Genomic DNA, 14,618 nt, shown 5'->3' on the forward strand with positions numbered 1-14,618 from the left:
TCACGGAAACTCTGCAGCCGCGCCGCAGCCCTGGGGGATAGAGCTCAGAGAAGCTGGTAAACGCGCCTCTTGAACTCTCCAGAGCGATCCTCTTTTGTTCTTCCCGTTGCAGGGGAAACAATGGAGCTGTCGGCATGATCGAATAATCCTGCCTGCTCCTCCGGTGACGGGGGCCCGGACGTCAGCGGCCCCCGAGCCTCTACAGAACGGGTCGCGAACGGGGTGGGTGTTTGTGCTGACATGAAAAATGTGACGGCTGGAAATAACAGTGGTAATGTGGATAATTGAGGGCGGGCACAGATGAATGAGGCTGTGGGGTAACGTGTCGTTTTAATGACAGGGACCAAAGCCGGTTTGCGTTCTCTGCTGTCTCATTTCGGTCCGGAGTGTTTACGGAGCCACAAACGTTTGGGTTTAAGTTGTGTATTTTTCATGCTTCCAATTACCCTGGTTTGTGTCTTTCCCCTGTTTTATTTTTGCATCTCCTCCTCCGCCAAAGTCGTGATTAAAGCGCAAAGTCGGCTCTAACCGGACCCGCGTGATTAGGATTCATGCAGTGGTCTGTGACTTCAGCGCGGGAGAATTCCTGCAGCGGCTCCGTCATGTTCCGCTGACCCACTCAACTCCTTCTCTTTGTCCTCGACCTCTCTTCCCATCGGCCCCTGCAATAATTCACCCGCTGCATTAGTAATGGCGCATTAACTGCGGCTGGGCACTGAATGCACCCTCCTCGCAGCGTTTACAGGCCATCTCAGGCAGTTTCTCCCCCTAGTAAAAAATAAATATACTTAAATGTATTTGAAATACATTTATTTCATGCTAAGTATACTACAAATAAATTTGTATATTTATGCACTTAGTAAAATGTCCTGCAATTGTATTTTTAGTGTACTAAACTGGTAAACAAAGTCTGCTACTATAAATTAGAACAATTAATTTTACACTTAATGCACTTTAATTGTGCGGAAGTAGTGCTGAAGTACAATTAACAATATACAGTGCTAAAGTGGAACTATTGCAAGTACAGTATACTTCAGGTACACTTTAAATATTTTGCATTTAAGGTCCGATATTATTCAAAGATCATACAATCCTCATCAAGAGTGACATTAAAACACATTTTAGACTTAATATTAAGTAAAGTGCATTGTAACTGGAACTGAACACAGATAACTGGAGACTTAATAATGTAAAAATTATAATTAAACTTTACTTGGCATACTACTTGTGCACTATGCACTTTTCTTAATATCAAGTCTAAAATGTGTTTTAATGTCACTTTTGATGAGTATTGTATGATCTTTGAATAATATCGGACTTTAAATGCAAAGTATTTAAAAGTATACTTGCAATAGTTCCACTTTAGCACAATAAAATATACTAAGTATATATTTAATAAGCACTACTTCTGCATTAAGTACAAAATTAGTTGTTCCAATTTAGCAGACTTTAAGTATTCCAGTTTAGTACACTAAAAATACAATTACAGGACATTTATGTATTAAGTACATAAATATAAAAATGTATTTGTAGTATACTTAGCATGAAATAAGTGTATTTCAGATATAGTTGTGTATATTTATTTTTCACTAGAGGAACCTTTTGTGGAATGAAAAGGTTCTATAGATGGTAAAGGATCTTTGTGGAACCATTGATGCCAATAAAGAACCTTTATTTTTAGTGTAAAGGTCAGGCCAGAGCTTTGTGCTCCAGTTGCGTGTTTTAGACTGCTGTTGTGCTTTCGACAGCTGTGTGGCATTACTGTTGTGCATGTCAGGTGTGTTTTTATGGTGTTTTTCATCAATTAAAGGCAACCTGAGGCATTTTCCATGACAAAAACTATAAAGGGAACTCATGACTCTGGCTAGTCACGCAGCTGATTTGATGGTGCTAAAAACATGCAGAATACGCAGACTGTATAAATAAAGATCGCTTAGAATCACGTCTGATTTACTGAATTTAAGCGCAAGCACTTAGATCTCAGCGTTTCAGTGTCTCCTTTGGTAAGTTTGTGATTCTGCAGACAAACTATAAGATAAACAGAACAAAACAGGCTGAGTTTAGTCAAAGAAACTAATCTTGAGGGCGACTTAAAGTGGTAGATGACCTGAAAATGAAAACTCTGTCATGTAACTACCTTCGTGTTGTCGTTTTGTTTTTGTTTTTTTCTTCTGTAGATCAAAATGAGACGTTTAGCAGAATGCTCAGGCTGATGGGATCTATGACTGATTAAAAACAACATAAAAGTTTTTTTTTTTTTTTTTTATGAGGATTTTGTCATTAGTGACTGAAAAATCTTGGTGAATCAAGTTTTCATCTTTTGTTGAATACAAAAGAAGATATTTTGAGGAATGTTGCTGGTTGCCAAACAGTTGCTGGTAGCCATTGACTTCCATAGTATTTTTCCCCCTATGGCTACCATCAACTGTCTTGTTACCAATTCCTCAAAATATTTTTTATCTTTTATGAAAGAAATTCATACAGTACAGGTTTGGAACAACATAAGGGTGAGTAAATGATGAAAAAATGTTAATTTTGAGGTGAACTATCCCTTTAAGCTTTAAAACACCATAAAAGTATTATAGAATTGGGGAAAAAATAGTTGAAAAATACTCCCTTCCGACAACATTCTACAAAACGTCTTCATTTGTCTTCTGTTGAAGGTTTGTAACAACATCAAGGTGAATAAACGACTTCAGTTTTGTATTGTTGGCGCGCTGTCCCTTTAAGTTTTACATTATGTAAATGTGAAGTGAAAGAGAGAGACAGGAAAAGCAGCGGGTCATTTCCTGTCCTTTGGGATGCTCTTGTCTGCCATTCTGAAGGGTTTGAACAAATTGACAGAGAAGCAGAGCGAGGGAGAGTGTGAGAGACTGCTGACTCACACTGCTTCTGTTGAGTGTGTGAATCCTCTGGAGGAGCTGCTGGTGAACCCCAGGTGTGGATAATGACCCATGACCTCTGACCTCCCCGGGTCACCCCTCACCCTCCCAGTGGTGCCGCCCTAAAGAATGTTAATACAGTCCAGAGATCAGCTGATTCACTTACCCTCCTCTCATTCCTGCTAAATCAAGCATTACTAGTACTAGTGCTTATTGTTAGTGTTAGTTTGTACATAGTAACACCAGTCAAAACACATTAGTAACCAGAGCTGGGTAGATTACTTACATATTGTAATCCATTACTGATTGCAGATGACATGATGAAAACTGCAGTTAGTAACATTTTTAGGTAATCTGAGTACATTTAAGATTACTTTTAGATTACCTTTTTTATCTAACTTGTTTTAAACTTACCATCAATCATACCATAATGATTTTAAAAAGCATATATATCAACATCATTAAATGCATTAACCATACATCGGCAGTTTTTAGTAACTTACATAATTATTTGTTCCATGCACGGTTTGATTGCTCAAGAGGTGTTTTTTTCACCCAAATTCAGAAGCATGGTTTGCAAATTTATTTACATGACAATTTTATGTTGGGAATATACTGTAGTCAAAGCTAAATGGTATGACACACAGTAGGAGTTTTAGAAAGGAAATCTAAAAAAAAGAAGAAGAAGCGGGAATCAGTAAATTATGAATGATTTACTTTGTGTGAATTATGTAATCCACAAAAAGTAACTGTAATCTGATTGAGCGTTATAAAATGTAATCCGATTACGTAATCCAAATTACATGTAATCAGTTTTTTTTTTATCAAAAATGTGAAAGCCTAGAGAACAGGAAAGCTTTTAAATCTGCTTTGATTTGGACCCGTTTCTTTTTTATCCGTTTATTTTCGCAGGGCATGCATGAAAAGATTGAAGGAGCTCCAGGAGCGAAAGACTAATTAGATGGGAAAACTAGTTAAGACTTTACCACTGCAAACAGCTCTTTGCATATGGCAAAGAAACCACCAAATGTGGTTTCCCGTTATCATAACTGCTAATGAAGCTCTGTTGGCCTTTAACGGGACGTCCCGAGCCAACGGAGGCTTTATTACAGCAAAGTGCTGATTCTGATTCTCTTCGGGCTCAAATAAAATGATCCAGCCAAAGGAGTTATGATGAAAAGGAACGACAGCCAACATATACGGCAGACTGTAAAACGCTGAGGCAACGGGTAACAGCTTCTAGTCAAAAAAAACTCTCTCTTGTTAGTTAGAGGTTTGATTTCAAAGGCCTGACCTCCTCTGATTTCACATCGCCCTGGCACCTTCGTTTTGGACTCGTTTCGGAGCCAGTAAAGTGTCAGGGACGTGGTCGGTTCAGTAGGGAGATGCTCCGGTTGGCACGGCCCAGCATGAGGCAACGATGCCGGGCTGAAGAATATTCTCTCCCTGCGCTGTCAGCCCCAGTTTGCGTCCCGGATGGTTTTTTTCTTCACAACGTCCATCATCTGTACGAGTTCAAAGAGCGTCTAGCTGCAGGTCTTTGTCAAAAGCCCAGTTGGATATCTTTTATGTTGGGGATGTAGGATTTCTTAGGATACTTTGATTATTTATTTATTCCTCCACTCTTGTGTGATAGTGCCAATATTTTACACGAAACTGCTCAGCGCGCTCTGAAATTCATGTTACTTTATTGTAGCGCTGTTGCCTTTGAAATTTATTTTTGAAAGTCTTGGCTTTTTCTCAACTCTCTCTCTCCCTCTCTTTCTCTCTTGCAGGCCCTCATCACATCTTCCCGACTTTCCATTCTCCGATCCCCATCGACGTGCGTCACCACGAGGGGAGATACCACTACGAGCCCCATGCGCTCCACGCTCTGCACGGGTGAGCCTGCAGCTCTGTCCATTTCTGGCTCTGATTCTCAGCGTTTGTGAATATAAATAATCTCTGCGCTCGCAAATAAAGCGTCTGCTTTGTTTATCCCTGCGGTCAGAATACACGCAGACATGCAGCATTCAAATGCAGGGTAATCAGATGATCCTGAAATGATGCTTCATAAAAAGCATACGACTGAAATGGACGTCCAGATTTAAAACGAAATCTGAGCTACGTCATTCGGTTCTTGGTTTAACCGTTTAGAAAACATATAAACTCTTGCCTTGTTTCTGTGCCAGATGCAAAACTCAAGGCTGGGTAAATCTCAGAATCCAGGAAAGAGATTAGTGCAGATCACTGGATCAAACATCTGGAGAGGAGAATATAAACTTTTCTTCTCTCATCTTCGTCTCGTTTAATTCTTTGAATTACCTTTAAGGCATTGAGCAGATACTTTTTCCAGTTTAACTTAGTTCATAAATTTTTGTGAGGGACTCTCATGTCTTCATGTATGGTGTGTACTTCAGGTAGCTATCTTAGAGGAAAGCAGTATGCTATGATTATCAAGTTTTATTGCTCACAGTTTGCTCTTTCATATCTCAGGACACTGTTTAATAAGTTTTTAGCTTTGAGTATCAATTTTGTATCAATTTTGTCTAACCATTGATATAAATTCTATGCACAATCTATAAAATTAGTGTGTTGATAGAACTTTGGGAGAATTTGATGAGAAATGTTTGAGCTCATGTTGAGATCACTTACTTATAAATAGACTTTAGTACAAAATGCTGTGCTCAGTTGAGAATTTCATGAGAAATTATTGAGCTCACATTGAGATCTCGGACTGAGATCTCTTCTGAAACTAGTGGAGACGTGAGATGACAGAAGAAATTTGAGAATCAGGACGCTTCATTGTGTTTATAGTTTTGTTTTGTTAAAGTTTCAATTTTGTCTCAGTTGTTTCTCCACAAATTCCTTAAAGCCTTAAACCGTTAATTGAAATTACGCGTTCAATAGCCTGTTGGTAAAAGCTCAGATCATTTGATCTTGGGAGAATTTGATGATAAATGTTTGAGCTCATTTTGAGATCTTTGACTTTTAAACAAACTTTGGAAGAAAATGCTGAGCATATTTGGAGAATTTTATGAGAAATTATTGAGTTCATGTTGAGATCTCTGAATTTGAATGCAGTGTCTTGTAAAAATCTGAGCACATTGTTGAGATCTCTTCTGAAACTCTAGAAGAGGCACATGTGAGATTAGTGGGTAGAAATGTGAGAATCAGGACACACCATTGAGTTTTCTGGGGGTTTTTGAAGTATCAATTTTGTCTCAGATGTTTCTCCTGGAATTCCTCAGTGAGACCCAATTGACAAATTACATGCAAAAACCTATGAAATTACATAGCAGTTTAGATCATTTGTTCTTCTGAGTATTTGATGAGAAATGATTGAGTTCATATTGAGATCTTTAACTTTTCATTGAAGACTTTTATGGAAAAAGGCTGTGCACATTGCTGAGTTCTCTTCTGAACTAAAAGAGACATATGTGAGATTACAAGGAGAAACAAGAATAATGGGGTTTGCAGCTCAACTTTATCTATTATTATATAAATTTATAAATTTATAAATACATTTATGGACCTCTAAAATCATTTGATCTTATTGAAAACATGATGAGAAATAATTTAGTTCATAATGAGATCTCTTATTATGTTCATAGTGAGTATCAATTTTATCTCCAGTGTTTGGAATGATTGAGTTCATGTTGAGATTTCTGACTCATAACCAGACTTTGGTAGAAAACGCTGAGTACTTTTGAGAATTTGGTAAGAAATAATTGAGTTCACATTGAGATTTCTTACTTTTGATCGCAGATTTTGGTAGAAAACGCTGAGCACATTTGAGAATTTAATGAGAAATTATTGCATTCATATTGAGATCTCTGACTTTTAATTGCAGGTTTTGTTAGAAAGAATTTAATGAGAAATGATTGAGTTTATATTGAGATCTCTGACTTTTGATTGCAGGTTTTGGTAGAAAGAATTTAATGAGAAATCATTGAGTTTATATTAAGATCTCTGACTTTTGATCACAGATTTTGGTAGAAAATGCTGAGCACATTTGAGAATTTAATCTGAAATGATTGAGTTCACATTGAGACTTTTGACCCTCGATTGCAGATTTTGGTAGAAAACTCTGAGCACATTTGAGAATTTAATGAGAAATGATTGAGTTCATATTGAGATCTCTGACTTGACTGCAGACTGGGATGGAAAAAGCCAAGTACATTGCTGAGATATCTTATAGATATCTATGGGAGAAAGATTTGAGAATTAGGCGACTTGAGCATTTGATTTCATTGATGTCTAGGAGAAACAGTTGAGATATTCCAGAAATTTTTCTTTCCTAAAGGTTTAGTCGTGGCTCTCCAAACAAAGATCTTCCTTAGCCGTCCAGCCCGAAGGTCTTCGGTTTTCCCAGCATCCTCCGGTTCAGGTGTGGTGATCAACAGTGGTAATGTAGGTTAACCTCCAGACCTTCAGAGCTTCACACATCCCACGTGAATTTCTAGCGGATCGGCAGCGGCGGTATTGTAGAAAACAGAACATAAACTGGGCCACGCTAGTTTTTGAAGTTACACTTTGTTGTTTTCCCTTAAATACAACACCACAGAGCTTTTTTTCCCTCCTCGTCTTTTTTGAAACGGGGTCTGGAGGCTCGAAGGAAGGTTTATCTTAAAAGAGCAGAATAAATCGATAGAATTCTCGAAGTAGCGTTGTTACATTTAAATTCACAGATTTTGATGGTGATACATTCGGTCGGCCCGCTAGCAGCTAGCCTATTCATCACACATAGAGCCGTGTTGGGGGGAGACTAGCTGTCTCAACACTCGCTCGCTTTGATTAATGTGATTTGATCTTGACAGTGGACCCCTAATTCATCAAGACCTTGATCTGGCTGTCTTTTCCTCTGCCTGAGCCAAATTCATCTAATTACAGGCACATTGTGCAGCAAATTAAGCGCGGTGTCGCCCGTGGCAAGCCGGGACACTTTGTTACAGTCGCCGGGCGACATGTCAAGGGTCTCCAAGCTGATTGTCTAACATGACATCTCCATACAGTTCGTTTTATCATTGTTTGCATATAAAATAATGAGGGTGCTGGTTATTTTGTCAGAGCTGTCAGCCGAGCGGCCGTAGGAAGCTTCCCCTATGGATATCTTGCTTTCGTTCTTCATTTTTTTTCCCTGCCTTTGACAAAGCGAGGGGGAGAAAACGTAGCTTTTTTTCTGGAGCTGGCTCAAATGACAACGGACGGTGCGATTCATCTGCGTAGAGGACAGGAGCGCCGTGGGAATTCTCCCAGGCAGAGGAAGGCTCTTCCCAACGAACCTCCCACTTGTCAGCGTTGCTTCTCGGCCAAGAGAGTGTCAGGAAGCTTCCGGCGAGACGTCAGGACGCTTCCACTGATCCGACACTGCGGGAAAAAGTGTCTTTGGTTTCAGAAAATACTTTGCCTCTGTGGTTTAGTCCAATTGTCCTTAAGTTTGTAAAAACGAACAAGAAACACGTTTGCAGTAATGTACTTACAATGGAAGTTCAGCTGAGAAGTGTGCAGCACTGTGAAAATGGTTTTAAATGCTGTTGAAACTCTGTTGAAATTTCTGTTTGTATTTTTTTTTCTTCTTTTTTTTTTACAGACTGAGGGGTGAGTTGAAGCTATTTTCTGTGTTAATCGACTGAAAGCTTGTAGACATAAAGTTGGACTAATATATGTATATATATATATATCTGTACTGATTTTTCTTCTTTTTGTCCAATGGGAGTCTACGGCAGCCCTATGAACGGAACATAGGAAAATGATGAAATTTGGCACACTTGTAGTGATGGCCATGAATAGTGATCTGACCAACATTAGGGTCTCTAGGACCAACTCTATAGCGCCACCACCAGTTCAAAAATGCAACATTGAAATGGTAATAACTCTTGAACCCTTAATTCTAGAAAAATTAAACATAGTACACCTGATCACTCACCTCATGATGATCACATTGAATATCTTACATTAAGTGGACTGAGTTGCAGAAATGACTGAACTTAATTTTTTGACCTACTAGTCAAAAAAAAGTTATGTTGCTGTGAGCTTAACCAAGGTCGACCCAAAATTGGTTCAGAGGCTGTATCTCAGCCAAACTTTGATCAATCAAAATGAAACTTGATGCACTTCATCAACAGCATGGTATGTGGGTCCATGCCAAAGTTGGGAACAGCGCCACCTATGGATTGTGAGACATGAAAAATTGCTATTTGGCTTATAACTTTTAAACAGTTAGTCATTGGGTCATGCTGAATCTGTGGATATCAGTTTTGCCAGGATCAGCTTCACCATGTGTAATACATTTTTAAATTTGTCATTAATTGCAATATCTTTTAAACCATTTGACATATGAACCATAAAAATCAGTAGCATGCTAAGTCATGCTTTTGTGAGCTCATTCTCACACCTAAACTTCTCCTCTGCAGCCGGTTGAATGTGTGTCAGCTGAGTGGTGGATTTGAGTCTCGTGTGGTGCAACTTTATAAAATGGTGCTATGCTGTTTTGATTACTTTGTTATCCAAATCCACATTGTGCAAATATTTATTGCTCCTAGATTAGAAATAAATGATTTATCCATGCTGTGTTCATTTCCATTTGAACTTCTGTTCATTCTGAGTTCGTTCTCAGCTATACTTCTGTACCAGCTTACTTTTATGGTCATTCAGTTTCTGCTGTTTTTGATTTTGGCTCTTCCTTCTCTGCACTGCGCTACAGCCCCTGTATCGCTGCTTGCAGCTATATTTATGTCTGATTTCTGATTTTCTTGTCTCAAAACATAAGCTGTGGTTGATTGGTTTAGGTGTCAGTCAGATGGTGTGAGACTGAAATCGGGAATCAGGTTTTCTCAGTTGAGGTTTGACGTTAAGCATCAGTCATCTGAAGCAGTGTTAGTATGTAGGCCGCTGTCCTCTGCTTGTGTTTGTATGTGAGGAAGTATGGAAGTATTGTTTGTTCTGTGAGAGTTTGGGGACTGTCTGTGTGTGTGTGTGTGTGTGTGTGTGTGTGTGTGTGTGTGTGTGTGTGTGTGTGTGTGTGTGTGTGTGTGTGTGTGTGTGTGTGTGTGTGTGTGTGTGTGTGTGTGTGTGTGTGTGAGCACGCTGTGGCTATGTGGCAGAAATGTGATTTATCTAAATCAGAGTATCAGCCCCCAGGTGGAGACGAGTTCCTGTCATAGAGCAATTTATCACTGGCACCGCACACACACACACACAAACACAAACAGATACACACAGAGATACAGCCACTAGTACATCAGTGTACAGTAGTTTTCAGATGCATTCATACTGGACATATACAATGAAATATAGATACGTGTGTGTGTGTGTGTGTGTGTGTGTGTGTGTGTGTGTGTGTGTGTGTGTGTGTGTGTGTGTGTACTTGTTTATGCTCCATTGTGGGGACCTACATGGATAGTAAAACCTGAAATGTTTGACATTGTAGGGACCAGCCTGCAGTCCCCACAAGGGGAAAATTTTTGTAAAAATAGTACATGACGTTTATCTGAAAGTGCAAGAATGCAAACAGGTTTTCTGTAAGGGGTAGGTTTAGGGTTAGGGGATAGAAAATATTGTTTGGTCAGTATAAAAGTAATAGAAGTCTTTGAAAAATTCCCCACAATTGACAGAAACAAACATGAAATATGAAAATAATATTTAAGGCATTCAGTTGTTAATTGTTCTTACACTTACTGTATACATGCTGAAATGCAGATATATTTTATATTTGCACATTTTTTTTTTTACATATTTTATATTTAATTTATATTAACACAGATTTTCTCTAAATGCCATGTATTTTTTTAATTAATTTATTTATTAATAATTTATGAAGTTATTTAAATGCTTCATGTGTATTATTCTTATTATTTAGACACATTTTATACCATATTTCACACTGCACACAGATATTCATATTTTATCTATCTATCTATCTATCTATCTATCTATCTATCTATCTATCTATCTATCTATCTATCTATCTATCTATTTACTCTATATATAGTGCTTATTTTCAATGTATTTTTTTTAGTAATAACTTGTTATTTAAATGTTTTATGTATATTATTCTTGTTACCATACATTTATCACAAATACCGTATAATGATAATAATTAATTAATTAAATTTTATAACATGTTTTAATTAAATATAGCATTTGCTGTGTAAAAAAAAAATAAATAAATAAATAAATATGAGAATATATAGTAGCCAACATTTAAATCAAAACATTTGGATCAAAAAAGTTCATCAAAGTTGTCCTAATACATGAACACATTTTGGTTTGGGTTTTTAGACAACTTTGATGAAAGGTTTCGATCCACTTCAAATGTTGACTAGGTTAGAGCTATAAAATGAATGCGGAGCAGCTCAGATGATTTCATCACGTGACTTTGCATGCTCTGGTGACATGGAGCACATTCTGAGACACTGTTGAGATCTCTCGAGGAGACACCTGTGAGATTTCTGTGCTCTGTTTCTCAGGATTGTCTGTATTGAATGTGGAGGAGTGTTTGAGATGTTGGAGAGCGAGTGTGTATGTGAAGCTCTGGAGCCCCGCGGCGCGTGTGAATGGGTGTTAAAGCAAACTAAATCGCTCAGTAATGCCAGTGCATGGGCACCTGACAGCCTGGCACGCTCTGGAAACAGGTGCTCTCCCCATCTGCTGCTCCACACAAACAATGGCCTCGTGACGGAGTCAAACACACTCACGCTGCTGAACAATAAACGCAGAAATGCTGGACTCATGCGATGCTTTCATTACTCAGGACAATATAATGGCAGATTAATAGAGGGAATGAGTGTGTATTTATGTGCTGTGATTGTGCTTTCTCGCTGTTATGGCAGGAAGATAACAGGTATTTGCTATCGTCTTTATGCAAAGGTGCTAATCAAATCACAGCCAAAAAAAGTGAATGTGCCATAAATATTAGGACGGCAGTCCAGTGCTGTGTCCAAAATCACTCCCTGTTGCTAATTAAGTGCATATTTTATTTAGTATTGTCAAAAATTAATGTTTGGAAATGTACATGGTACATACAACATGTAAACTTATTTAGAATATTGTTTAAAAAATTTAAAAAGTATTTTTTTTTAATTATATAATTAAAAATGATATATATATATATATATATATATATATATATATATATATACAATACAATATAATACAATAAACTAGATTCTATGTAAGTCATACACTGAAAAAAAAAAAAAAATCATCCAGTTATAAAAAAAATTAGGGTTATGATTCACATCTATATTTTTTAACCTGAGCCAATGAAAAATAAACAACTTGCCCTTATTTGCTCCTGTCTAAATACTTACATTTGTGACCAAATTCATTCGCTCCTCATGTGACCCTGGAGCACAAAACCAGCCAAAAGGGTCAATTTTTTGAAATTGAGATTTATGCATCATCTGAAATAAATAAGCTGAATAAATAATCTCTCAATTGATGTATGGTTTGTTAGGAGGACAATATTTGTCTGAGATACAACTATTTGAAAATCTGGAATCTGAGGGAGCAAAAAAATCTAAATATTGAGAAAATCATTTTTAAAGTTGTTCAAATGAATTCTTAGCAATGCATATTACTAATCAAAAATTAAGTTTACTATATTTACAGTAGGAGGTTTACTAAATATCTTCATGGAACATGATCTTTACTTAATATCCTAATGATTTTTGGAATAAAGAAAAATGTATAATTGTGACTCATACAATGTATTGTTGTCTATTGCTACAAATATACCTGTGCTACTTATGACTGCTTCTGTGCTGCAGGGACACATATAGTGAACACTCTGTGTATGAGGTGTGTGAGTGATTGCAGGCGTGTTGAATCTCTGAGTGGCCCGTCAGATCCGGCTGCGTTTAGAGTCTCAGGATGCTGAGATTTACTGGATTCTGGCTCTGATCGTTTATCAGCACCGTTACCGCGCTGCATTCTGGGAGCCTGAAGCCCCGGCTCTCTGTAGGAGGGTGTGAAAGGAGGTGTGAAAGAGGCTCGTGAGGTCCCACAATCCCCCGGTGCAGAACAGGCCATGTTTCAGCACCCGTCTTTGTTGTTCTTGCTATGAAAATGAGAATCACTCCACAGGCTAAGCGTGTTCAATCTGAATATTACATTACTTATTTAAGCACCGCCCGGGCTGTGTGTCTTTTGTTTGAAAGAGAGGCCGGTATTAAGTATGCATGTGTCTGATATACATACATGCTCGCTGTTTGCAGTTTTTCAGCTTTATTTTGAGAAGATCAAGATGTTTTATTATGGTCAGAGATTTGAAACAAGAAGACTTTACTGTAGTCAAACCGATTCGTTTGTTCTGTTGCATCATAGAGAAATCATTACAATCATAGTTTCTCATCTTTAGCTGCTGGTTTGATTTCCATGTCATTAAAACTGGCTGGAAAAACATCAGTAACTTGCTAATAAGATATTGGCTGTGGAGCAATTGAATAAAGTTTAATGATCGTGAATGAGAATAAAAAATGCACTGGAAAGAGAAATATGTCTGTTGTTTCTCATAGACACCACAGAGAACAAGCTGAGATTTTGTCGATTCATTTGTGTTTTTTTATCTGTTCCAAAGAATTTTAGGAGAAAAATCAGATCCTTTAAAACTTGAATGCATTTGTTCAAGGTTTCAAGCATATTTATTTATTTATTTATTTATTTATTTATTTATTTATTTATTATTTTTTTTATTTTCAAGTGTTTTAATTAAAATAATAAAAGAAAAGCTTTTAAAATACTTCATAAAATATACATTTTCAGAGAAAAATCTGGTCATCCTAAAAAAGTCCAAATTTTGTCCTATAATTAAAAATTTCAAGTGTTTCAATTAGAATAAAATGAAAATAGCTATTAAAATATTTCCAAAATGTGTAACATTAATCTTATTAATGTGACTTTTTTCAAGTATAACATTAATTTTAATTGCAATAAATTTTTTATTATATATTATATTGTAAGTATTAAGTATATATAGTATAAGTATGCTTTTTTATTATTATTTTGGAATATTAAACTTTTTAATTATACATTATATTTTATTATATAATTTATGACTTTTAAATGAAAAAATAATATTGTAAGAGCATAAAGAAAGTTTTTGTGGATAATAAACTTATTATGTATTTTATCATATATTCTATTTATTTGTAACACTTCCATTTGGAAAAAAAAAAAAAAAAAAAAAATATATATATATATATATATATATATATATATATATATATATATATATATATATATATATATATATATATATATATATATATATATATATATACCCTCCTCAAACGTTTGGCATGTGGTTGAATTTGAAATCCCACCGCTTTATTTTCCCGTCTGGGAATCATCAGAAATCATCAAGAGCTTAAAGTGAAATGATCCTGAGCTCCAGCGAGAAGTTTCCTTGAAGGAGGGATGGAAAAGAGGCAAATGCAAGTGTGTCCGTGGTTTGAAAGTGGTCTGGATTGTGTTTGAGAGTTTTTCCCATCACACCTCAGACGAGTCCAGCCCCAAACCTCAGGAATATTAGTTATGGCAAACTCTCATAAACGAGACGCTCTGTGTCAAACATTGAATAATGTGATCAGCGTGTGTCAAAGTGTTTGACGGGACAGACAAACCTGCTTAAAGATCTGCTGAGTGAATACAGCAAATTAAATGTTCAGCAAACGCACAGAAATGATCTCAGAGGTTCATGGTTCTCCAGCTAATCTATGCACCATCTATGCAAATAAAACCAAAATCACACAT

General features: G+C 36.8%; 1 protein-coding gene across 1 annotated transcript in view; it reads left to right on the forward strand.

The window, feature by feature from the left end:
- gli2b (GLI family zinc finger 2b) overlaps positions 1-14,618 on the forward strand; it is an 85,101-nt gene that overhangs the window by 41,256 nt on the left and 29,227 nt on the right. The window contains exon 3 of the mRNA XM_042734660.1: positions 4,658-4,763. Within this exon, the coding sequence (XP_042590594.1) occupies positions 4,658-4,763 (106 nt within the window). The remainder of the gene's footprint in view (positions 1-4,657; positions 4,764-14,618) is intronic.

This window comes from Cyprinus carpio, chromosome B11 (genome assembly GCF_018340385.1).
Source record: "Cyprinus carpio isolate SPL01 chromosome B11, ASM1834038v1, whole genome shotgun sequence".
In the NCBI taxonomy this organism is placed as follows: Eukaryota; Metazoa; Chordata; class Actinopteri; order Cypriniformes; family Cyprinidae; genus Cyprinus; species Cyprinus carpio.